This window comes from Vulpes lagopus, chromosome 19 (genome assembly GCF_018345385.1).
Source record: "Vulpes lagopus strain Blue_001 chromosome 19, ASM1834538v1, whole genome shotgun sequence".
NCBI classification, from domain to species: Eukaryota; Metazoa; Chordata; class Mammalia; order Carnivora; family Canidae; genus Vulpes; species Vulpes lagopus.
The window spans coordinates 9,334,468-9,359,756 of record NC_054842.1 but is presented as its reverse complement, the minus strand read 5'-3'; the positions used below and the strand labels follow the sequence as shown (position 1 = coordinate 9,359,756).

Sequence of the window (25,289 nt, the reverse complement as noted above, 5' to 3'; positions counted from 1 at the left end):
ATCTTATTTTTAAGTAAGCTTTATGATGTAGTTTTGGAATATTGGTGGGGTCCGAAGCCAAAGGCCAAGAAAGAATTTTTGAGACGTCTTTGGTGTGAAAAGGTGATTTTATTAAAACATGGGGACCGGACTCTTGGGCAGAAAGAGCAGCAGTGGCTGCTGCTCTGGGATTGTGAGGAGCTATTGATAAATACTTTGGGGCTAGGGGAAGTATAGATAAGGTGAATTCCAGAAGGATATTCATATGCTAAATATCACTGGAAACTTAATGGCCTTGCTATTGTCAAATTAGGGTTGTTTTTCTCTCTAGCAAGGCATTAACCTGAAGATGGGTGGGAGCTTCCTGGAGTAACATTATACTCTGCCTGCCTCAAGCATTTGGCAATGGACTGCAGGTTATAAGGACACTTAATTTTATCTAATTTCCTTCTGCTTTTGTATCCCCCTTCATCTAAACTGAATGTGGAGCTTGAACTTAAAACCCTGATATCTAGTGGGTTCACTTGATGGATGGAGCCAGCCAGGCACCCCTAAAAAAATCTGTTTTGAGACAACTGGAAATGTGAACATGGGCTGGGTATTGGATAATATGCAAAAAATTTGCTAACGTTTTCCAGGTGGGATAATAACATTGTAGTTATGTAAGAAAGTTCATTATTTTTACAGGTGTACGTTTTTAGAGATGAACTATGGAAGGGTGAAATGGTGCTGTGTCTGGAGTCTTTTTTTTTTTTTTTTTAAAGCCTTCATAAAGGGGAGAGTGGAAAGACAAGGGTAGCAAAATCCTGATAATTGTTTCATCTCTCAGTAATGGGAATGAAGGGCCACTGTACCATTTGCTCTACTCTTTATGATTGAAATATTTTGTAATTTATTTTTGGAAACTGAATATAACATCTTGAAAGCTTTGCTTCTGTCCTCTTTTGGCCCATGCTTTACTAGGCCTTACCTGTAAGTGGCCAAATAAGTGTTTCCTTCCTACAAAGCTTTCCCTCTAAATAAATATAAGTCTGAGGTAGTCAAGAACAAATTAGTTTAAAAAGGCACTGGGCAGTGTTTCCAATCAGCTGAAACTCAAACTTTAATAGTTGTGACAGACTGCAGAAGAGGAAAAACCAATTCCTGGGGCCGGAGATAATGCAGCTATCCAGGGCCACTTGCCTTTGGAATCAGGGTTAAAAGGGGCAATTCCAGTTTTACTCCATGTTTAGAGGAAATTAGACTGTTTCTCCAAATTATTATTTCTTTGCGCTGAAAGAACAAATGAACATGTAAGGTGACTCTGGTGACTGAAATTCACCAGCCAAGTATAAGATGAATAGATTGGAGTGAAGCCTATACCTCTGGACTTCATCTCTGTCCCTCGTCTGCCAGGGGCTCTTGGGAGGGCCCCCACTGGCATGAGGCTCTCGTGGCCCAAGATGAGGGTCAGGGCCTAAGTTTTTGGGAGGCAACCCCTATATCCATCACCTGTGGTGACCGGCCTTCCCTCCATTCCTATCCCAGCAACATTTCCAGTCTTACATAATATTCTACTTTCTCTGGCATGAGGCCTCATGCATGCAGGTCACCAAGCACTGGTGGCTTCAGTGCAGCTGAGATTAGGATCCTCTCTGTCCTCTCCTAGACTCCTCCTTCTGTTATTTTGAATGGGACACTTTAACCTAAACCTTAAGTATAAACTTAAACTTGTGATTAAACTTAATAAAAATAAATAAACTTAATGTGTGTCTGAGGTTGAATTGTGCATACCCTGGGAGTCCTAACCCTCACCCTACCTCCTAGGAAATGTGACCTTATTTGGAAATATGGTCTTTGCAGAAGTAATCAGACTGAGGTCATTCTAGAGTAGGGTGGGCCCTCATCCAATTACTGGTGTCATTGAAATTAGGACATAGAGACAGATGTGCAGGCGCTTTGTGGAGATGGAGGCAGATTGAAGTGATGAATGCCAAGAATTGTCAGCAACCACCAGAAGCCTGGAGAGACCAGTGCTATCTTCCCCTAGAGCCTTGAGAGAAAAGACGTCCCTGCTGACATTTTGATTTCAGACTCCTAGTCTCTAAAACTGAGAATAAATTTCCGCTAGCAGCTACCCAATTTGTGGTAATTTGTTGTGACAGCCCTAGGAAACTAACCCAGGGTACCACCAGAAACATCTGCTCCTTTAACCTTCATCATTACTATCCCCACTTTCTGTGAACAGTTACAAGTGTGTCTAAATAAGTAGAGAACCAAGCTTTCCATCTAGAACAGCCTATATTCTTAACCAGACCAAAATTCCCCTTCCTGCTGTCATGATAATGTAATGGCTCTTTCCTAAGTTGGCAAGTGGATAGAAACACCTAGAAACCCCCGAGGGTGGCTATAATAAACAAAACATACAATAACAAGTGTTGAGGAGGATGTAGGGAAACCAGGACCCTTCTGCACTGCTGGTGGGAATGTAGAATGGTACCCAGTCAGGTAGTTTCTCAAATGGTTCAACATAGTTTCCACATGATCCGGCAGTTCCACTCCTAGGCATGTATTTACATGAGAGAAATGAAAACATAGGTCCACACTAACACCTGTACATAAATGTTCATTGTGGCATTTTTCATAAGAGCCTCGAGTGGAAATAATTCAAATAATCATCAACTCATGAATGGAAAAATAAAATCTCATACAGGCATACTGTATTAACAAACAAAAGGACAGTGTTAAACATGCTACACGGATAAACCTCAAAAACATGATGCCATGTAAAAGCAGCCAGATGCAAGAGGTTACAAATTGTAGGACTACATTTATACGAACTGTCCAGTAAAGGCAAATTATGGAAGAAAACAGAACAATGGTGGTTGGGGGCTGGGGCTCAGAATGAGGATTAATTATAAATCTGAGATCTTACTGGGGGAATGAATGTGTTCTAAAATGGATTCATAGTGATGAATACTAACAATCACTGAATGGCTTATTTGAAATGAGTGAATTGTACAATGTGTGCAATAAAGCTGTTTAAAAAAAATGTTTAGATTTTTAGGACCTATACAGGTTAAGAGCCAGCCCCCTTAGACTATTGGGTTATTTTATTTTATTTTTATTTTATTTTATTTTTTTTTTTCTATTGGGTTATTTTAAAACACAGTACAGACACTAGGTTTTCCAGTTTTCAATGATAAAGTGCTCCACTTTACTTATGCGAACTTTAGCTGCAGAAAAATGCCAGAACAACTTGTAATTGAAACAGTGCAGAGGCCAAAACCAAAAAGAATGTCATCTGGACACTTACAGGCTAAGAAGCCACTGTCCCCACTTCTTCAGAGCCTCTGAGGTGATTAGTAACCAATTAAGTAATGACATCTCTTCTTTCTCATCCTATCAGCATCCCAGACACACTAAAGCCTGGTGACAAGGACCCCTCTCTCTCCACCAACCCGGCTTCCCCCACTGGAGCTCTTCAGCTGCAGCTTCTCTGGCTGTGTGAAGCCTTGTCCCAGAACAGATCCAAACAGGCAGAGCCACCTGAAAGAGCTCTTTCCAGAAATGCCTTATCGAGTAGCCTGGCAGGATGTGCAAACCCTTCTAACTTCCCAGTGTGCTGTATGTGGCAGTAACTCCACTTTGGGGAGATTCTGAAGGCTTGAGTCAGGCCCATCTCTTCCCTACTCAAACTGGGGAATGAAGGGGATACATCAGCCTGGTTTTCCAGATAGGACTTCATCTTACTCTAGGACAGTGAGATGAAGCAGCCTTTGGCAAGAGCCAGGCAGGGCAACAGAGCCCATCTTTGCCTGGTCCCTCTTGATCAGGACTTCAGTCCCATCTTGGCCATCATCTCCTCATACACAGTCCATGCCATCGCTGCCATCAGAGCTCTGCGGAGGGCCCGGGGGACGCCACCTTGGAAGAAGCCACGCAGCCCATAATCCTATGAGGAAAACGAACGTCAATACTCTAGAAGCCAAGCACCAACGCAATGAACACACCTAGCGTGAGAGTGAGGGTCTCTGTTACCCCATTTTCGAGCCTGGGTTTTTAGATTTTTATAGGTGATACCAAAACGGAATAATGGATCTAAGGAGACAATGAACTAAAAACATTTTTTTGCATAAAAACATTTTTGCATAACTTTTTACTAAACTCTATCTTTTTTTTTTTTTTTAATTATTTATTTATTTATGATAGGCACACAGTGAGAGAGAGAGGCAGAGACACAGGCAGAGGGAGAAGCAGGCTCCATGCACCGGGAGCCCGACGTGGGATTCGATCCCGGGTCTCCAGGATCGCGCCCTGGGCCAAAGGCAGGCGCCAAACTGCTGAGCCACCCAGGGATCCCTAAACTCTATCTTTTTATGCCTGCTTTAGCTGGGACAATTTCTCAGCTGAAAATCTTTTTTTTTTTTTTTTTTTTAAGATTTTATTTATTTATTCATGAGAGAACACACACACAGAGAGAGACAGAGAGAGAGAGAGAAGCAGGCTCCATGCAAGGAGCCCAATGTGGGACCCAATCCCAGGACTCCAGGATTATGCCCTGGGCCGAAGGCAGGCGCCAAACCGCTGAGCCACTCAGGGATCCCCCTCAGCTGAAAATCTTTATACTGGATTGCCGTATACAGCTGGATAGCTTATATAGCTCACGTAAGCACCAAGACCCAACAGGCAGCTAAGATCCAGGCCACAGTGTGGATGCCACACCCTGGGTTCTGGCACCAAGCTAGAGAAAAGGGCACCTTTTTGGCCATTTGTGTGCCTGGAGGGAGCATCTTTTCCTAACTCACCATATGCTCTTAGTGGTCCTATATAAGAATTAAAGACAAAACACCTCTTATTCCTCCTTCATAATGTGGACTGATTTATTCATTCCAACCGTTACCATTCCTGCTATTTTCACGTTGTTTCCTCTGCTACATACAGAAAAATATAAAAATGTAGGGACAAACTTAGCTTGAACAACAATAGCTGATATGTGATATCTGTGTGCTTCCAAGGGACCAACCCAAGGGCTTTTAAATGGTGCTTAAGTGGGGGCACCTGGGTGAATCAGTAGTAGAGCGTCTGCCTTTCGCTCAGGTCAATGATCCTGGGGTTGAGTCCCACATCAGGTTCTCCACAGGGGGCCTGTTTCTCCCTCTGCCTAAGTCTCTGCCCCTCTCTCTGAGTCTCTCATGAATAAATAAATAAATAAACTCTTTAAAAAAATGGTGCTTGAGTGTACTTTGTCTCCTGTACTTTTTATCTTTATTTTTAAAAAATCTTTAATAAAAAAAAATCTTTAATAATACCGTTTGTGCATTTGTGTTAGAGCAAATTTCTAGAAACCAAATAATGTGTTTGTTATTTTTTTCTGACTTTAGTTCCTCCTTGTCCTTGATCACCAGATGACCAGGCCCTTCCAGATTGCCTGATTCCATAGGTCTGGGGTGGAGCCCAGCAATCTGCCAGGTTTGACAGGTATCACAGGTTGTCCTAATGTAGTCAGTTCCCCCCACCCACCACCAAAAAAACCCTGCAACAACAAAAAACCCAAAACAACCCACAACCAACCAGATGTGTTTAGCAGTGATTCTTTGGAATCATTGGGGAACTTAAGCTACTGATCTGGCCTTCAGATAGAAGCAGCCCAGGTTGTGACCTGGGAGTGGGGACTTTTTAAAGCTCTGCAGCTGATTTTAATATTTAAAAGACATGAACTACAGAGAGAGAGAGAGAGAGAGAAAGAGAGGGAGGGAGAGGGAGCACCTTAACCACAAGAATCAATATTTACTCCATAGCCTTACTTTGAAAATGAGTGTCATTGCCTGACCAATCCACCGAAATTTCATTGGGGAGAGCTGCATATGAGTTTTGATAACATCCGCAGGTTGAGTTACCAGGGAGGCCAGAATGCCAGCAAAGATCCCACAGCTGAAATTTACCACAGGGATAAGGTTTGCATCCAACTGGTCTGAAACAGAACAAAGGCAACATTCAATTACAAATGAATCTCACATTCATCACATAAATATCAATACCAAGTGGCCCACAGATTCTTCCCCAAAGTCAGAGGAGTCTAGATTCAAACAAGGTTAAGGAGTGGATATTTAAAGCTATAACCAAGCGTGAATGGGAATGATGGAGTTAAAAATTTGCCTTTACAACCATCACCATAACTGATTTGGGCAAGAATCACTGACTGAAGCTCAAACATTTAAGTGAAAGCAACAGGATGTTTTATACAGATTTATACAGGTTCAAAGTGTTCCCCCCCACTGACACTTTCAAATTACAAAAGAAAAAATGAGTTTTCAGTGGGGACACTATCTTGTCCAAGTGACAAAAAGTCAACCTCGCCCACAATGGGTCCAAATAACGTCATGAGCTTCCTGATATAGGTGCTAGAGACTAAAGAACTGTAACTGTGTTAAATTTGCTGATTTAAAAAAAATAATAAAAATTAAAATTTTAAAAATTTAAAAAAATAAATTTCCTGATTTTGAGGAAATCGTTCTCAGAGAATCTCTGTGTTCTTAGGAAACACACATGGAGGTATTTAAGGGTAAAGGGGCATCACTCCTGCAACTTACTCTTAAACGGAATTAAAATAAACAATTATACACATAGGGAAGTCAAAAATGTACATCCAAGCTCCCTTATTGCCCTAACTTTCTAGGGCAACATAAGGCTGTGACCTGCAGTGTCATACCTCCTGGTGCCTTTGGCAGAGCAATGAACTCCTAAAGCACCCCAACTTACTTGATTACCACTGTCGTGATGGTGGCATGCCAGTTTTCCCACCTCCACAACTTTGACTGCATTTCCTTGCTCAGATTACCCAGGGACACCTTACTGAATGCAGGTTCATTCCACAGGATGTTTCTATCAGGACCAGGCTCTGTTTAGTTAGACGTTCGCTGCCCACTGATCGTACCCCCGTCATGACCAACATGAGCTTACTGACAGCATGGGTCTGTCAGAATGCCTGAGGTTTGGTACCCTTCCACCCAAACAGAGGGCTCAAAATCACTTCAACTGGGAACACGGCAAGGGAGGTGCTAACCTCCCTAACTTTATCAAACGTGTCTGATAAGAATCAGATCAAGTGCTTCTTGAGAAAAACAGACTCCCAGATCTTACCCCAAAGTTTCTGATTTAGGAGGCCCTGGGTGGGACCCAGCATTCTAAAGATCGGTGAATCTGCGAGGTATTATTGCAGGACTTCTGCAAAACATGTTTTATTCCACCCCACCCCACTCAAGAAGTGCGGGATGTAATACCAGTACTCTGCTATAACAGTCTATAAACTTGAAAGGTCAGTGGCCAAGTATGTCATGACCACTACTACTGTGGCCTAGCACCCAACCCTGACACAAGGCTGACATGGCTTAGGTCCTAACAGTCTAAGAAGAATCTGGAGATGCTAAGAATAAAGAGTCTCATATCACAGAGAAAGTGGTGAGGATACGAGGTCTTGGAGATATCTCTTCCCTACCAGACCTTCTTTTGTCCGTACCATGGGTCATGATATTTTTGGTCTGGTTGTAGAACATCAGGTAGATTCCAGAAAAGGGTGCGTCACGAAGGAGTGTTGCTGTCAGGCCACTGAAGAGTCCCCGGTGCCCCTCACTGCGATAGATGCTCCTCAGGGCCGTATAGATGCTCTCATAGCCATACCTCCCACTCTGCAAAGGAAGCACAAGACCAGTGGCTTTCACATCGGCCCTGGTTTTGAACAATGAACCAACCTGACTTCAGGGTACATGGCATTACCAGGGCACAGGAGGTCTGGATCACATGTGGCCTAGATTCTCTGACCATAGCAGCCTCTCTTTTAGATTCTAAATCTGGAGTTGACCTCGGTGGCCCCTTGACAAAAGCCCAGTGCTTCTGTTCATCCACCCTGAAGGCCTGAAGCAGTCAGACTCACCTCGTAACGTGTCTTGATCACAGTGATAGGTGACATGCAGACCCCTGCAACTGAGCGAGAGCCCACTCCCAGGATGACGGACTCCAGGGCGGTGGGGGGATGGCCTCGCAGGAAGTACTGCTTCAAGGAGTAGAGAGTGCCGAAGTAGATGCCAATTCCAGGGACACACCTCACAATGGACTGCAGAATAAGTCAGAGGGAGGAAAGAAATCAGAGACTCGGAAAGAAATCAGAGACTCGTGCTGTTAGATACTGTCTTAGCTGGGTTTTACCAAAAGAAGATGGAGATCTGCATGCAAGTACTTGATTGAAGGTTTGGAGGTAATATCCATAAGAGAATGGGGCAGTGAGGCAAGAGAGATGGCACCCAGTGAAGGTCAGGTTGCCGACCCATTACTGACTCCCCTGGGCAATGGAATCCCTTTGCAGAAACTCTGGGAATCAGTGTAGGGCACCTCAGATTACCCCTCCTGTTGAGGAGGGAGAGTGAGGTTCGGCCTGTTTGCACCGAAGGGCAAGGGCAAGGATATGCTGGCAGCTGGCAGTACCAGCTGCACCTGCTCTAGACCTGCCACTGCTCCAAAAGCTGCGTCTAGGGCAACACAGACAGGGAGAAGCCCTCTGGCAAGAGTGACCAGGAGAGCACACAAGTCCTCCCCCTGCTTCTGACGCTCACCTATCCTTCCTTGGGAGGATATGTGAGGTGCGTGAGAAAGGGCTACTTTTTTTTTTTTTAAAGACTGTATTTGTTTATTCATGAGAGACACACAGAGAGAGGCAGAGACATAGGCGGAGGGAGAGGCAGGCTCCCAGTGAGGAGCCCAGTGCAGGACTCGATCCCAGGGCCCCAGGGATCACACCCTGAGCAGAAGGCAGATGCTCAACTGCTGAGCCACCCCAGAAAGGGCTAACTATTAAAGCAGAGGGTGCAAGAGGAGACCCAAAAGGCAGCTTACAGGGGATATTCCTTTCCAAAGGCCCAGAATACTCTCCGTGCGAACCACCTTCAAGAGCAGAGCCAGCATCCCAATGCGTCCGGATCTGAAAGCAGACGAAATGGGGGCCAGAAAGAAAAAAATCCCTTAGAGTTTGTCCTCAGAAAAGAACTTCCCATCCAAAGACTTCTTTCCTAAGAGCACTCAAGAATCTCCACAACACATCTGGGAATCACTGAGTTTCCACATGTGCAGGGTTTGGCACAGACGTGTGTATCTGCCCACACTGCAAACAATGGGATGACCCCCCATTTCACATGCATTTGATGTACTTCCCTCAGGGCTGAGCCCAATGTGGGGCATAAATGAAACACGTAATACTCGCCTTATTTCCAGAAAACCACCCATACTACTCATATCAGAATATCAGACAGCACAGTTATGACATTACAAGCTAGCACAGTAAAATGCAAGGTCCCCAAGGCAGATCCCAGGAAGGGGTCTTCAGAGGGCCCCATTTACTTAATAAGAAATATCAAATAGAAGTTGGGCATGGCCTGGGTTTCTCTTTAAGCAACCCACAGAAGGGGAGTCGACTTAACACAGTTGAGATGCTTTGTGTCTGAGAGAAGTTGTTGAAACCAGTTCCTCAAAGAAATGGAGAACAGCAGGTATTACCCATGGGCTGAGGGCTGGAGAGTCTGCAGGCGTGTTTTGAGGAGATCCAGGGGTTGGAAAAGGAGTGTGGAGCAGGTCCCACTGATGGAGCCACACAGGAAAGCCTTGATCACCGGATGCAGCTTTAGGGCAAGAGAACACTGAATCAGCAACTTTGCAGCCACAGGCCTCATGGCCCCTGCTGCTTTCTCCACCCCGAGAGACTACCTGGCGACGACCTGTATTATCTTCCCACTTCAGAGAAGGGAAAAGTGTACCCAGGAAAGAAGAGTGCTGGAATGCTGTGGAGAACACAGTTCCCTGCTAGAGGGATCTCTCTGCCCTTAATCTTGAGAATGAGCAAGGAGTATCCTCCTGAACAACACATCTACGTCCACCCGTGAATTAGGCCACCAACTGCAGCTCCTTCTCTGTCCCGACCATCACCTTATCTTCACAGAAGTAAAATCAACTGAACCTAGTGTCTGAACTATTGGTTGCCAGGCTCTCTTGGTAATAGAACCTGTAGATATTTACAGGAGCGAGACAAAGGAAGTGAAACCATAAGCTCAGGTTCAGTGTAAAACATGGACCACTTCCTGTAAAAACCTGTCCATTTCATTAACTTGAAGCTTTCCCTTTCTCTCATACCCATGCCTCTCCCTGGGACCTAAGCAGATCACAGATGGCACGGAAGACCAGCAGCTACCCCTGACCCCTGGGTTTGCTGGCTCTCCTTTAAACCAGGACAGTAGTATACCCTGGCTAATGGAGAGGGCAAAGACTAAATGTCCTTCCTTGAGCCCACCATGCTAGAGGCATTGCGGCTTGCTGCAGAATCAGCTCCATCACAAACAATTGTGAAAAGGTGCATTTAAAAATCCAACCAAGGGGTGCCTGAGTGGCTCAGCTGGTTAGGCGTCTGTCTTAGGCTCAAGTCAGGATTCCAGGGTCGTAGGTATCGGATTCCTTGCTCAGTGAGGAGTCCGCTTCTCCCTCTGCCCCTCCCCCTGGCTCATGCTCCGCCTCCCTCAAATAAATAAATAAAATCTTTAAAGAAAAAAATCCAACCAGGAAAGAAAAGCCCTCTTCTCGAAATAAGACATTTGGCAAACTCCATCCAAAAAAGATCTTCTCATTAAATGGCACTTGCACGATTATTCTTTAACACACAGTACGCTGTTGTCCTAAGACACTATGAAGTTTCCGGTTATACACCTACAGCCACCCACCCAGAACTAAAATGTGCATAAACTGTGGGGTTTTTTTGTTTCACAAAAGGGAACAGAGATCACTACACATTTCTACCAAACGAGCAAGTCTCAAATTAGAACTTGAACCACTTAAAAGACTAAAAAAAAAAAAAAAAAAAAAAAAAAAAAATCACTTAAATACTGGAGGTCCTAACTTCCTAATTCTGTTCAAAAGGCTTGTCAAGTATCCAAGGGTGACAGAATTGATAATACAACACCTGCAACCAAGCAAAATGTTTCTACCTCACCATTCCCTGTCCTGCTCCTTTGGCTAAGCTCTATTCCTGTGAGTCTGAGCTTCTCGGCCTCATCCTTCCAAGTGGCATCTTCTGGCAGCAAGCATCAAAGCCCCTATCTTTCCAGCCTGATATTACATCTCCTCTGCTCTCTCTTGGCTAGTCATCCCTCAGTCCCCACCACTTGCCATCCAGCTAAAGCTGCCCCTCCGGCTCACCAGGAACCTGCCCATCCCAGGACCCTTGCCCGTCCCAGACCTTCCCTTACTTGGCCGTTCCAGTGCATTTCAAACAGCTGGCCCACCTCTGTTTTGGGCTGCTTTTCAGGCTGCTACAGTCCCTCAGCCTCAGGTTTCTCTTATCTCCCCTAGCCACACCACAGGGCACCACGCCCACAGCCAGTTCAGCCCAGCACCCCTCTCCCTGGGAGGCCCCCAGGCATCTCCAAATTTTGCTCCAAAATGGAAACCCAGGCAATAGTTCACCACACCCCTGCCTCCACTCCACAAGATATTCCAGTGGTAAGTCTGGGAGACACGTGAGACTCCTCACTGTACCTCCTGCTACATGACCCAGTCCTGCTGATATACTGTCAGTGTTGCCGGTGTCTGCCCACACCCATCTGTCCCAGCAGCCTCAAGCCTCCACTACTACTAATCTACCCTCCCCTGACCTCCTGGAGCAGCACTGGGCGAGGCATCTGTGTACACTTAAAAGCAAGGTATTTTAACCCATTTTACAGATGAACCTGGAACTTACAGAAGTGACCAATGTGTCCTAAGGGAGAGTTTGAGGCCACTGGTAGGCTTACAAGGTCCTTTCTGGATCAAGTGGGCCCTTGTTACCCTTTTTGTTTCTTTAAAGATTTTATTTATTCATGAGAACACAGGGAGAGGCAGAGACAGAGGGAAAAGGAGGCTCCATAGAGGGAGCCCGAATGTGGGACTTGATCCCGGGACTCCAGGATCATGCCCTGAGCCGAAGGCAGACACTTAACTGCTGAGCCTCCGGGGCTGCCTGGGTGCAGCCAGTTCTAATTTGCCTTTCTCTTAACTCTGAAAAACCCCATCCCAGCTCCTCCCACTCTGATTAATCCCTGGGGGTCTCTGCTTAGCTTTCACCTGCAGTGAAAAAGCCTCTAATCGCCCTGTTGGCCTTCAGTGCTCCTCAGTACCCTTAGGGTCTAGGACAGAAGAGGCCACTGGCTGTCCTGTTCATGATGGTACGTCCAAGCCCTGACCAGGGAGCCTGGTGCACAGTAGGTGCCCAAGAGTAAAAAATGAATGAATCCCATCATCTGCAGGATGGCTCTCCATTGAGCACAATTCCATAGGCTAAAGCTTAGTGGGGGCCCTGCGTGGCCCATCCCAGGAGAGGGTCATCTCCCCAGGCTCCCTTCAGCCCTTTGCTTGGATTGTGGGCATGACAAGTAGTTGCAGCTTTGGTGCAGTTCTCTGCCCTGCTTACCCAATTCTCTCATAGGTATTGTATGGGATTTGTCTTAAGGCTGTGGTCGTTGACACACATACTCCACACACACCTAACCACCCTGGTTGCAGAACTATTTTAGGTCTTTACCCTTACAGCCTAATGATTGGGCAGATTACTGGTTTAATAAATATTTGTTGAATGAATAGAGCCTGTAACTTTTTTAACTTTGTAATTTTCCAGGCATTAGAACAGATACTAAATATATACCAGCTGTACAAACCTCTACTAGTTAAAAAACAAAAACCCCACACACAACAGGTAATACCATTGTTTTCAAAAACAAATCCAGAATTTACACTTTTTTCATTTTGAATAGTCTTTTTTTAAAACAAGACTTTATTTATTTATTTATTCATGAGAGACACAGAGAGAGGCAGGCGCCCAGTGGGGAGCCAGATGCGGACTCAGTCCCAGACCCCAGGTTGCACTGAGCCAGCCAGGTGCCCTTCATCTTGAATAGTCTTACGATATTGTCACATGAACACCCTTTGAAGGTATGTTTTTTTTCTAAATAGCCGAAAGTTATTCAAGGTGAAAACGATGAGTAACAAAAAAACAAAAAACAAAAAACTGATGAGTAACAATTTGGGTTTTTTTTTGAGGAAGGATAAGAAACCCAATGCTACACAGTAGGCAAAAGCAGTAAGTTAACAAACAGGTTGCACGAGCAACTGACTTCCTTTTGGAAAACTGAACCCTATTCAAGTCTCCAGGCCACAGCTGGAGGACCCAGAAGGAGAAACGGCAAGCACGTTTCCAAAGATGTAAAGCAGAGCCGCGGCCGCTGCCTTTTTGAAGGATTAACCCCACACACCCTGCCCCGCAGCCGTGACCTGCGGGCGGGAACCCGACGGTGGCACCAACGCTGCGGCGATTCGCGGCCCGCCCCGCCCCGCCCCCGCCCCCACCAATGGCGGCCTGGCGGCACGACCGCAGCAGCCAATCCGGGCTCAGGGGGCGTGGCCCCGCGCCCCCCGCCGCGCCAGTCGCCCACCCGCAGGGAGGTGGAGACGCTGAGGCCGCCCTCCCGCCGGGCCCGCGGGCCCGCAGACCGGACTCGCCTCGCCGGGGCACACGCTGCTTTTTAGGCTTGGCGCTACCACTGGGCCTTGCGACGGCCCAAATACCCGCCCGAGCGCCCTCCCCCCCGCCATGAGGCATCCAACTCGGGGCAGCTTCCGGTAGCGCCCGCACACCCCTCGGGGTCGCACGAGCACACCCCCGGCACTCCCGGGTCCCGGCAACTCCGCTCACTCTACCGGGACACCAGCGCGGCGGCGAGACCCCGGCTCGTCTGTCCCGGGGGGGGTGCAACGCCTCCCTCGCCCCCCGTTCGTCCCCTGGACCGATCCATCCCTCTGCCGCCACGTCCCCGCCCGGTTCCGCACGCACCCGGGGGGCGCAGGGCCGCTGAGCCTCGGCCACGTCCCAATCCCCCTCCGCGAGCCGGCGGTTTCCGAGCCCCTGCGTCCCTTCCGCGCACGTTACCATAAGCGTCTCCACCTTGTCCCCGACATCCTGAGGCTGCAGCAGCGCCGGGCGTGACTTCTGAAACATTGGACGGGAGGCGGGGAGGCGGGGAGGCGGGGAGGCGGGGAGGCCGGGCTGCGGGGCCGTGGGCGGGAGCGCGGGCCCAGCGCCGGCAACGCCGGGGGGGCAGGCAGCGAGCTCGCGCGCGGGCTCTGCGGGCTCGCCCTCCGCCGGGCACCCCCGCACCTGCTCCCGGCTCTAGACGAGCTCGGCGCTCCGGCCCATCCTGCCCGGCCGCACGCTCCTGGAGCCCGGATCCGGCAGGCTGCGTGCGGGGGCGGGGAGAGCGGAGGAACTGCGCGCAGCCCTGGGATTTCGCTTCCGGGGCCGGGGCGGGGGCCCGGGCGGGGGCCGGGGCCGGGGCGGGTCTGGCGCTCCGGAGGGTGTTCGCTGCAGCGCCACCTGGCGAAGGTGTGCAGAACGGCGGGGCGCGCGGCTCCCCTGGCCCGGGCTTGAGACCAGGCCGGGGCTGCCAGGTGTGCTGCAAGGGATTTGAACACGTTTGCACTCCGAATCCAGCATAGGTAGTGATCTGCGCCTGCTGACCTACAAATGGGGCTCGTGTACCTGACGGCCAGAACTTTAAATTGTATTTAATTGTAGTTAATTTGTATTAAAAATTAAAGCAATGTGGAATATTTTTCTGTTAAACGACTTTGTTTGACATGTGCTGTAGGTTGGCCATACACTGCATTTCTTTTTTTTTTTTTTTTAAGAGAGAAAGAGGGGGCGCGCACAAGTGCGCAAGGGAGACACAATCTTTACCCGTTGGCTTTTTCAATGAGGAGCCCCCTCCAAGGGCTCAAACTCACCCCTGGAGATTATGACCTCAGTGGAGAATCAAGAGCCCCAGGCTTAAGCAACTGAATCACCCAAGCGCTCCCACACACTGCATTTCTAAGACTTTAAGTAATGTGGTAAAATAGCTTATTAATAACTGTTATTACATGTTGAAATGATATTTTGGATATATTTGGTGAAATATATTATTAAGATTAATTTTATGTATTTTTTCCTTTTCTAAAAAATATGGCTACTAGAATATTAAAAATTGCACAGATGGCTCACACTACATATCTATTAGACCACAGTGGTCTAGACGTTTTAAGATTATGGTTTACCTCTCCTCTGGATTCTAGGAATAACCTGTATGGTCTCCCAGCTTCCCATTATTCCAGTCTGGTGGAGCCGTTGAAAAAGTACTGCTGCTGGGATCCTGCAACTCCTGTTGAAAAAAGCAGGCACATACCTTCCATGTCCCTGATTATCTGAAGAATAAAGTCCAGGCTTTTCATAATGACAGGCTTCCAATACTTTCCAGTATCCATTCTTCACCCAGGAAATCTAGGCCAGGGAAGAAACTGATAAATTTAGGGAGTAAGATGCTGTTTTTATTTTATTTTATTTATTTATTTATTTTTTAAGATGCTGTTTTTAAAGACTTCATTCCTGTGCTATTAAGTCACAAGGAACAAGCAAGGAAGCAGCTCTTTATCCCTGGAAGGGATGAAGCAAAACATAAACATTAAAAAAAAAATACACAAATCTGTTTATCTTGTTCTAAGCATGAGGCTCATTTTCTTTGTGCAGTGTTGATGGCTAAGCTAAAACTTCTTTTTAGAGAACAGCTACATTTTCCCCCATAGGGCGAGGATTCCTACTTTTGAGAAACAGTGGATTGGTGTATTTCAGAGGCAGCCCTTAGCCACTCTGGGGTTGGGGCAGAGGTGGGACCCACAATGAAAGCCTGCTGTCGCTGGCTACCCCACCACAGGCAAATGCATTGGCTTGGCCCTGGGCTCAGAAGATATGCGCTGGCTTTCAAGGGTGGTAGATGCCTGCCAGGTTTTCTTCCTCTGTATTTGTATGGCTTCTGCCATACTCCCAGCCCTGGAACCCAGAGTCCCCCTATCCTCTCCAATTCTTCACCCATGTTCTTGGAGATGTGGAAATGTATGAGATCACATGAAAGAAGCATTACTCATTAGCAGATGAGCGAGGGCTTTGGAACAATACTTACTTAAAGGCGGAACTTGGAGCAGTGAGCTAAAAAATAAAAGAAAAATATATGGTAAAAATGCTGCTTGTGACTTTAGTTCAAAAAAAAGGTTATTAGCATCAGACACAGCTCCCCTGATTTGTCTGCAGTCGATGGAAGGTAGTTTTTGTTTCTATGACCTAACTCCCCCCACTTATACATTAGGTCCCCTGAGCTCATTCTGGCCTTTCTTTCATTAAGGTTTCGTGATGCTTTCCCATCCCAGTGACTTTAGTCACTCTCAATCCAGGAAGAAAAACATATACCTCTGTTTAGATACATGACCCCCCTCTTACAGCTTTATTCACAGAAGCTTTGATATCTGGAGGTGTTACCACCATCCAAGAAGGAAAAAGCTGTAGTAAGCATGGGAAAGGGGAGATGGATGGGAGGCAGAGTCTGAAACCAAGCAACTTTGGTTCCCACCCTCCAAGGCAAAAGTAGATGAGCCTTACAGTGCCTTGCACCTGGGTGAGCCTCTTTACAACTAGTGGCCTCCCAGAGAGGTGAATGGGTATGTTATGATGGGCTCCATCCTGTAACCAATAGAAGCTCCTATCCATTTGAACTCCCCTCCACCCCAAACACAGTCTAAAAGAGCAGTGTTAAGAGTCTCCAAGGGCACACACTGCCCTCAGCAGTGGGGGGAGTCACCCTCTGTGCCTAGCCTCAAGGTTGCGCACAACCAGCAGGAAAAAAATTCTAATGGCTTTACCAGAAGCTTCGGCAGAAAGGATGGTCCTGTCACTGTTTCAGGCTTTCTTTCTTCTGTGCCAGTGACCCTTGACCTTTGCCTCCAGCCTCACCACTGAGCTGGGGATGACAGCTGCTGCTGTCTTCCCAGTGAGGAAACATATACTACATTTTGGCTAAAACTTCACAAACATAAGCACGTGTTTTCTCCCAGTTCCTGACCAGTTTGAATTGCCCACAGTGGTGAGCAGGACGCATTTGCAGTTCATCGACTATCAAGTAGCTCTACCCACACATGGCAAGCTGTATTCATCTCCATCTTCAGCAGAAAGGCCCTATCAGTAAACAAGTATTCCTTGTGAGATGCTGAGTTTTATGGGTCAACTTGACTAGGTAATAATCCCTAGTTATTCAATCAGCACCAATCTATGAGTTGCTGGGAAGGTATTTTGTAAATGGGATTAACATCTACAATCAGTACACTGTAAGCAAAGGAGATTGTCTTTAATAATCTGAGCAGGTCTAGCCTAACCAGCTGGAAGGCCTTATGAACAAAACTGAGGCTTCCCTAAGGAAGAAGAAATTCTGCCTCAGGACTGCAGCTTGAGTTCTTCCCAAAAGTTTCCAGCCTGATGGCCTGCCCTGTGGATTTTGGACTTGCCAATCCTCACAATTGCATAAACCAATTCCTTGAAATAAATCTATTAATGTACTTATATATACTAGCTATATTGATATATATTAATACAATTTTTTAAATGTGTGCATACACACACACATATATTTCTCTGGAGAACTCTGACCAATACACCTGGTTCTCCCTTCTTGGAGAACGGGGGCTATGTCCTCCTCATCCCTGTGTGCCCTTGAGAGCCCATGGAGGCAGAGCACTAGCGTGCAAAGAAAGTGGTCTTTGGGAAGCAGCAGTGATATCTGCATCCAATCCTGACTTTGTCAACTGCTGCTGTGCATTCACCTCAGTTTCCCCATTTCTCAAATTGGAGCTAAAAGTACCTACCTCCCAGGATTACAGTAAAGATCAAATGAAATAAAGTGCATGGAAGTGTTAAGTAAGACATTAACTGTAAGGAATTACTTCAGTTGGGGTCCAAAATGTTTGTAGACTGACTGCAGGCTCATTGATTGGTGTTTTCCCAAATCAGAGGTGGCCAAAAATCCTATGTAGATTATGTTCAGGTTTGAACATATTACCCATCTTGAAACTTGTTACCTTGTCCTTGGATAAAAAAGGAACATCTAAGATTGGCCCAAGAGAAAAACAAAGTAGAAATTCCTTTGACATCAGGATTGCTGCATGAGCACTTATTGTCCATCGTAACACATAGAATAACCCCACAGGGCTCACTCCTAACTTGGACACAGGCAAGAAAATAAACCTAGAGAGAGAGAGAGAGGAGAGAGAGAGAGAGGTCAGGGGAGGGAGGGGCAGAGAAAGAAGGAGAGACTCTTAAACAGGCTCTATGCCCAGTGTGAGCCCAAGGCGGGGGCTCGATCATGACCCTAAGGTCATGTTCTGAGCTGAAATCAAGAGTCTGCTGCTTACCTCACTGAGCCACCTAGGCACCCCAAGGAAACAGACCTCTTGAAGGTGATGCTCATGGTTCCTGTAAAGACTGCGATGGCACTATTGTAAGCCATCATGGAAAATGTGGCATCTATCATGGTGCCCAGCTCACCACCCTGGATAATCCTGCAGGGCCAGATGAGGGGAGAAATAGTCACCCAAGATTTCACTTGGCACAGCCAGGTGCTGGTGGGGCAAAATGGTGCAGGCTTCCTTGTCATCCGAGATCAAATTCTTACCTCCCTCGGAATGGAGCAGAGAAGCAAGAGAAAACATACGCCAGGGGAAGACAAGTAAAGTTGTCTAAAGTAAGCTGCAGCACCTGCTTAGAAGGGGCTGAGCTATTCAAAGTGGCAGAAGAAACCCTTTGTTCCACCACCAGCCTCAACTTCAAATTCTGCTGAATCTTGTATACCCTTCTGGGTTAGCGTCTGGTGGAAACAGAATTGAACAGCGATAGAGACCCGACTCTGAATCCCATGTTTCCAGCCACATGACCTCAGTCACATAACCACTCAGGGCATCTTTGTCTTCATTTGTAAGACAGGAAAAAGGAGTACCTCCTTCTAAGAATTTTTGTGAGCAAAAACATAACTAAAGCCCCTTGCACAGGGTCTGGCATCTACTCGAACTGAATACATAGTTTTCTCTCTGATCATGTTTAACCTCCACTGTGTGTTCCACTGCTGTTTAGGAGGTTGAGGACCAGTGAAGAGATCCCTAAACAGGGAGTGGGCCCCATCTCGGGTGGATCGCTGAGGGGCCGATGGAGCTACCCTTCTCCAGGGAGCCAACAGAATGAGGTTGATGCTCCTCTGTTTCGCAGTAACTGAGAATCTGCTCATGGCAGCCACAGACTCATCAGCCAGCCTAGGGCCCTCTCCCTGCTTTCTGGCCAAGAAAAAGCCCATTTGAGCTGCTGGCATGGCTGGCCCTCCAGCCTCACCCAGATGGCCCCTCCAGGAGGTGCCCAGGCTAGAACAAGCAGACACACTTCTTCTCTGGGTCACTGTAGAAGATGACATATTCAAAGCCAAGTCTCTCCATCTATGTGATCTGGAGGAGGCCTTCTATCATTTGGACTGAGAGAAGAGTCAGGTCGGGTTGGGGAACTCAGGCTGGAAACTGACTGTTCAGGCTGTGCAGATCTCCAAGGCAGAAAGCCCCTGACCCTGAGGGAGGTCCTCGGGAAACGCCGCTGCCCTAGCTTCCCACCTAGTGCCACACTCCTCTGAGAGGAGAAGAGGTTAGTAGTGAGGAATCGACTGCCCATGAATTCGGGATGCCACAGTTTCTATCAACTGAATAACAAATATCAATCTGAAATGCACTGATTTTGGCAGGTGAAAATCCTGTCTATAAAATAAGCAAATATGTCCCCTCCTCTAATTACCAAGGTCTGAAATTTAGGTGAGATTTTCCTGGGCAGTATTATCTCCAAGGGACATGGGGAGGGCTTAGAGGACTTAGAGTCCAAGGGTGAAGCCTTCAATACATAAAATCCAAACACTTGTCAAACACCTGCACTTTTGCCGAGAATCTCAAAGCAGAAATTCTCATGACAGGTTAGGTATATGAAACCAGAAGTCTTCCAACTGACTCCTCCTGTCCCTTCAATGCCACTTCCGAGCCTTTGCCCTTCCTTTCCACTGGTGCTCCTTCACCCATTCGGAATTGCAGCTCAAAGTGGCCACGAGAGGGAGCATGAGCCCTGTCCCCAACAGGTTATGGCTCCTGGCCTCTGGGACAGAACCTGACTGATGGGGTGTTATTCTCATTTTACAGACTAGGAAACTGATGCTCAGAGCAATTAGGGGACAAGCAGCTGGAAGTACAGTATACTAATGGGAAGAAGTTATGGAAACTGAATTCAAATACCGCTCTACTATCTACTTGCTGGCAAAAGAGCCCCCAGCAGGTGGGCAGTGAGGATTGGAGATCATTACTAGGCTTTTTCCCCCCTGAAGAGCCCATCTCTCTATAAATGAGAATCTATATTTCTTTCCATCTGTATAGATGAGAAAGGGCGTATACAGGAAACTGTGAGTAAGCCAATAAGTAAGCCAGAAAAAAGTAGAAACTGATTGGTACCAGTGAACGCAAATAATAACCAGGTAGAAGGTATAAGAAAATGTTGCCGTATGATGGATTATCCAAAATCCTTGGGAGGAGGGCATACAAGTAAGAGGGCATAGTAAACCAAATGGCCAACCAAGGAGAAGCATCTCAGGACCAAAGCCTGGATGATACGGGGGAGCAGGACAGGGAAGTGCCAGGGAAGACTGTGTCTTTGAATTGTGTGTCACCAGGGTCATTGAGGCTTAACCAGACTGCAAGTCCCCATATGCAAGTAAGGATCCTTCCAACATGCAAATTTGACCATTTCATTCTCCTACCTATAACTCTTCTGGATAAAGCCTGAATTCTTTAACATGGCAGGCCAGGCCCCAGCCTTTCTCTCCAACCTGCTCCCTGGCCTCCCTTCCCTACCACTAAACATTTCTGTTTCTGCAGTTCTGGGAACCTGACATGGTCCATTTCACCTCTGGACCTTGGTACTTGCTCTTCCTGGTGAAAACTGACCTGTGTATTAAATACATGCGTGAACTAGTGAGTCAAATCAGGATAGTATCAGGCGAAGTCTAGACTGCACCTCTTTTGGATTTCTTAGGTTTTCAGCAGCCACTTCCAGTCCAGTGTAAGGATTATTCTCCATCCCAATGCTGGGTGGAGGCCCATCATGGTGGAGCTTTATTATGAATTCATAGAGAAGACTGCGGATGGGTCATGGATATGACTTTCAGGTTGTAGGTGCTCTGTGCAGTTTCTTAAAGAGGTAGACCTTGCTAAGATGCTAAAGCTATCCCTGGTAAATTTGAACACCTCTATCAGGAGCACTTAACTTGGGCTGGATGGGGACTCTGAATAATTCAAACTGTTGTCAAAACTTCGCTTATGTGTGGGTATTTTTCTCAAGGTGCTCTGTGCCCCAAAACGTCTCCCACCCCTCTGGTGTAGCTTGCATTAGCCTGAGATTTAGGTACAAGTCTGAACATGGTGATCCTAGACTCACATGATGTTAGGCCAGAAAAGGAACTTGGTGACCACCTAGTTCAACTTGCTCATTTTCAAAGTGAGAAAGCAGGCCTTGAGGGGAGACACAGTGAGGTTTGGGCAGAGCCCGCACTAGAATCAGAAATTCCTGTCTCTGGGTCCCATGCTGTCTCTATTCCGTGCACAATCACTCCTAGAATCTCCTTATTCCCACCCAGTGACTCCTGTAGACTAGACAGATACAGTACAGGTGAGGAATTGGGAGGGACAGTGCCTTTACCTGGCACACCCAGCTGGGGTTACCAGGGTGATTAACAATGACCAGGAAGAGAGCAGATAACCTCAGTGTCTGGGAATGAGGACACATGGTCCTACCTACCTACCTCACCTAAGTTCTTAACCCTGTCTTGTTTCAGGGGCCCATTCCTTTATTCATTCAACAACAATTATATAAGCACATATCGCACTTACTGGCATCAATGTAAGAAATTACTCCAAGAAAAGAGGATCTACTAAGCACTGAGGTGACAGTATAATGAAAGTTCCACAAAAACACAGATTATCAAGAAATTGCTATAAGGTTATGTTTCAGAATTTCAGTGTCTGGACATTCAGAATGAGGAGTTTGTCTTTTGTCATTAGTGACCTGACCTAATAATGGAGCTCGGGGAATATTCAGAATAAAGCAAATTTGTGTCTGAAGCAGGGGAAAGAAGCAACCTTCTCATGTTTTTTAGAAGTTACATTTTTTGCAGGAGTAGTATGTGAATATCCTAAGCACATTTTGAACATTTCAAGGAAGCTGTTTGGATGCTATCCTAAAATGAGTAGGCTGCCCTCCAGGCATTTATTTACAATACGGTCAATATAATGTGTGTCAGTTTTGGAGAATGTATCATCTATTATTGAAATTATGTTGTTAACTTGGAAAAGAAAAGAAATAATTGTTCTGAAATCAGAAATCAACCTTTTGTGTACTATATAATGGGATCCAAGAGAATATTCCATCTAAAGGTGATTTTTAGATTTTATATGTATTATGTATCTTCGTAGTAATAAAACCTTGTCTGTGCAAAAAGAAAAAAAGTCCCACCGAAATTTACAGGAGAGAAAGGAAGTATAAGAACATAGTTTGGTTTTTTTTTTTTTCTTTTTTTTTTTTCTTTTTCTTTTTTTTTTTTTTTTTTTCATAGTTTGGTTTGAAGTAGAAGAGTATAGAGAAACACAACACACACTCTCTAATCAAAAGAAAACTGGTGTGGCTATATAAATGCTGAACATTGGAAACTTTCAGACAAGGAGTATTGTTGGAGGAAAAGAAATATTTAATAATGATAAAAGAAAAAAAATGATGAAAGAGTCGGGGTACCTGGCTGGCTCAATCAGAAAAATATGAGAATCTTGAGATCAGGAGTTTGAGCTCCATATTGGGTGTAGAGATTACAAACAAACAAATAAATAAACTTTAATAATGATAAAAGAGTTCATTCTTTTTTTTAAAAAAAGATTTTATATATTTATTCATGTGAGAAACACAGAGAGAGGCAGAGACACAGAGGGAGAAGCAGGCTCCCTGAGAGGAGCCTGATGTGGGACTTGATCTCAGGACGCTGGGATCACGACCTGAGCCACAGGCTGATGCTCAACCACTGAGTCACACAGATGCCCTCAAAGAGTCAATTCAATAAAAAGGTATACACATCTTATATCTGCATGCACCTAATAACAGAGTGTCAAGATATATACAGCAAAATTTAAAGAGATTAAAATGAAAATAGACAAACTCACAATCACAGATTTTATTTTATTTTTTATTTTTTTATTTTTAAAAAGATCTTATTTATTTATTTGACAGAGAGAGAGAGAGTGCACAAGCAGGGGCGCAGACAGAGGGAGAGAGAAGCAGACTCCCCATTGAGCAGAGAGCCCAATGTGGGACCTGATCCCAGGACCCCGAGATCATATCCAAGCCAAAGGCAGACACTTAATCCACTGAGCCACCGAGGCGCCTGAACACAGATTTTAATACACTTTTTGCAGTGATTCATAGAATAAGCAAACAGCAAAAATCAGCAAGAATAAAGACTTCAGCGGGGCACCTGAGTGGCTCAGTGATTGAGCATCTGCTTTCGGCTCAGGTTGTGATCCCAGGGTCCTGGAATCAAGTCCCACATTAAGCTCCCAGTGGGGAGCCTGCTTCTCCCTCTGCCGGTGTCTCTGATTCTCTCTCTGTGGGTCTCCTGAATAAATGAATACATAAATCTTAAAAAAAAAAAAAAAAAGAAGAAGAAGAAGAAGGAAAGAATAGAGACTTGAGCAATCTGATTAACCAGCTCCAGCCAGCACCACTCAATACACCCATTCTTTTCACATGTACGGGGAACATTTACCATAATAAACCCTGTTCTGGGTCATAAAACAATTCTCAATAGATTTCAAAAAGCCAAATGCACACATATATATTCTCTGAGGGCGGTGGAGTTGAACTAGAAACTAAGGCATAAAGAAATCCCCAAATATTTGGAAATTTTAAATTCATTTCTGAACAACTCATGATAAAAAGAAGACTTCACAATGAAAAACAGAAAATAATTTAAATTGCAAATCAATGAAAATCTATCACATGTAAATGTGTGGGATGCCATGTAAGCCTGGCTGAGAGGAAATTTTGTAGCTCTAAAGTACATCTTTCAAAAACAAAGGTTGATAATCAGTGATTTAAGATTCCTTCTCAAGAAGCTAGAATAAAATAGAAATTAAACCTAAGGAAAGCAGATGAAATAAAAATAAGAGCAGAGATGCCTGGATGGCTCAGTCGGTTAAGCCTCCGACCCTTGGTTTCCGCTCAGGTCCTGAACTCAGGGTCAGAAGATGGACCCCCTCATGGAGCCCTGGGTAGAGCCCCATGTGGTGATGGGCTCCCACTTAGCTGGGATCTGCTTGAGTTCTTTCTCTTCCTATCTCTGCACTCCCCCACTCACACTAACTCTTTCTCTCTCTGAAATAAATTTAAAAAAAAATTTTTTTTTAAGATTGTATTTATTTATTCATGAGAAACACACAGAGAAAGGCAGAGACACAGACAAAGGGAGAAGCAGGCTCCCTGAGAGGAGCCTGATGTGGGACTTGATCTCAGGACCCCGGGATCACGACTGGAGCCACAGGCTGATGCTCAACCACTGAGCCACACAGGTGCCCCCTAAGTTTAAAAATCTTAAACAAAAAGCTAAAGAGCAGAAATCAGTGTAAAGAAAATCAACAAAGCCAAAAGCTGCTTCTTCGAAAAGATAATAAAATTGATAAACCTCCTAAGACTGATCAGGAACAAAAAAGAGACAAAATACAAATCACCAATTTTAGGAATGAAATAGGGCATCACTTCATAGTCTCATAAAAATACTATAAGAAGATATTAGGAACAACTTTATGCTAATTTGACATCTTAAACTGGGAAATTTCCTTAAAAATCACAGCGTTCCCAAACTGAGACAAGCAGTTGTCTGAATAATCTTTATGTGCCAAAGAAACTGAAGGCATAATTTTAAATCATCCTGAAGAGAAATCCCAGATGGCTTCACTAATTGATTTCACCAAACCTTTAAGGGGGGACGTAACACCCAATACTGTGCACAAACTATTTCAGAGACTAGCAGCAAAAGGAATACTTTGCAACACGTTTTTGGAGGCCACATCTGACCAGGACTTTTTAAAAATAAAAATATATTAATTTATTATATTTATATATGGTATTTATATAATATATAACATTATATATTTTGTATATTTGTATACAATATAATATATAATAATATACATTGAGGCACCTGGGTGGCTCAGTGGTTGAGCGTCTGCCTGTGGTTCAGGTCATGATCCCCGGGTCCCGGAATCGAGTCTCTTATCAGGCTCCCTGCAGGGAGCCTGCTTCT

At 45.6% G+C, this 25,289-nt stretch overlaps 1 protein-coding gene across 4 annotated transcripts; it reads right to left on the bottom strand.

The window, feature by feature from the left end:
• Nucleotides 1–88: 88 nt before the first annotated feature.
• SLC25A38 (solute carrier family 25 member 38) lies at nt 89–14,295 on the bottom strand. 4 transcript variants are annotated; one of them, XM_041734551.1, is made up of 7 exons: nt 13,856–14,291; nt 9,505–9,626; nt 8,848–8,932; nt 7,892–8,071; nt 7,478–7,646; nt 5,766–5,932; nt 89–3,913 (listed from the first exon to the last, which is right to left on the bottom strand). In XM_041734551.1, exons 1-7 carry the CDS (start codon nt 14,018–14,020, stop codon nt 3,791–3,793), a joined length of 1,011 nt encoding a protein of 336 aa, XP_041590485.1. In that variant the 5' UTR covers nt 14,021–14,291; the 3' UTR covers nt 89–3,790. The 4 variants fall into 4 exon arrangements, with proteins under 4 accessions (XP_041590485.1, XP_041590486.1, XP_041590487.1 ...); XM_041734552.1 differs by having other exon boundaries at nt 13,952–14,290; XM_041734553.1 differs by having other exon boundaries at nt 13,967–14,290.
• Nucleotides 14,296–25,289: the final 10,994 nt, after the last annotated feature.

Excerpts from the sequence above, each read along its gene's own strand:
- SLC25A38 (XM_041734551.1), bottom strand. The coding sequence starts at position 14,020 with ATGTTTCAGAAGTCACGCCCGGCGCTGCTGCAGCCTCAGGATGTCGGG. Across the intron at positions 9,627-13,855 it reads AGCGGCCCTGCGCCCCCCGG|CTGCATCCGGTGATCAAGGC; the intron begins GTGCGTGCGGAA and ends CTTGCCCTAAAG. Across the intron at positions 8,933-9,504 it reads CTCCAGCCCTCAGCCCATGG|ATCCGGACGCATTGGGATGC; the intron begins GTAATACCTGCT and ends GTCTGCTTTCAG.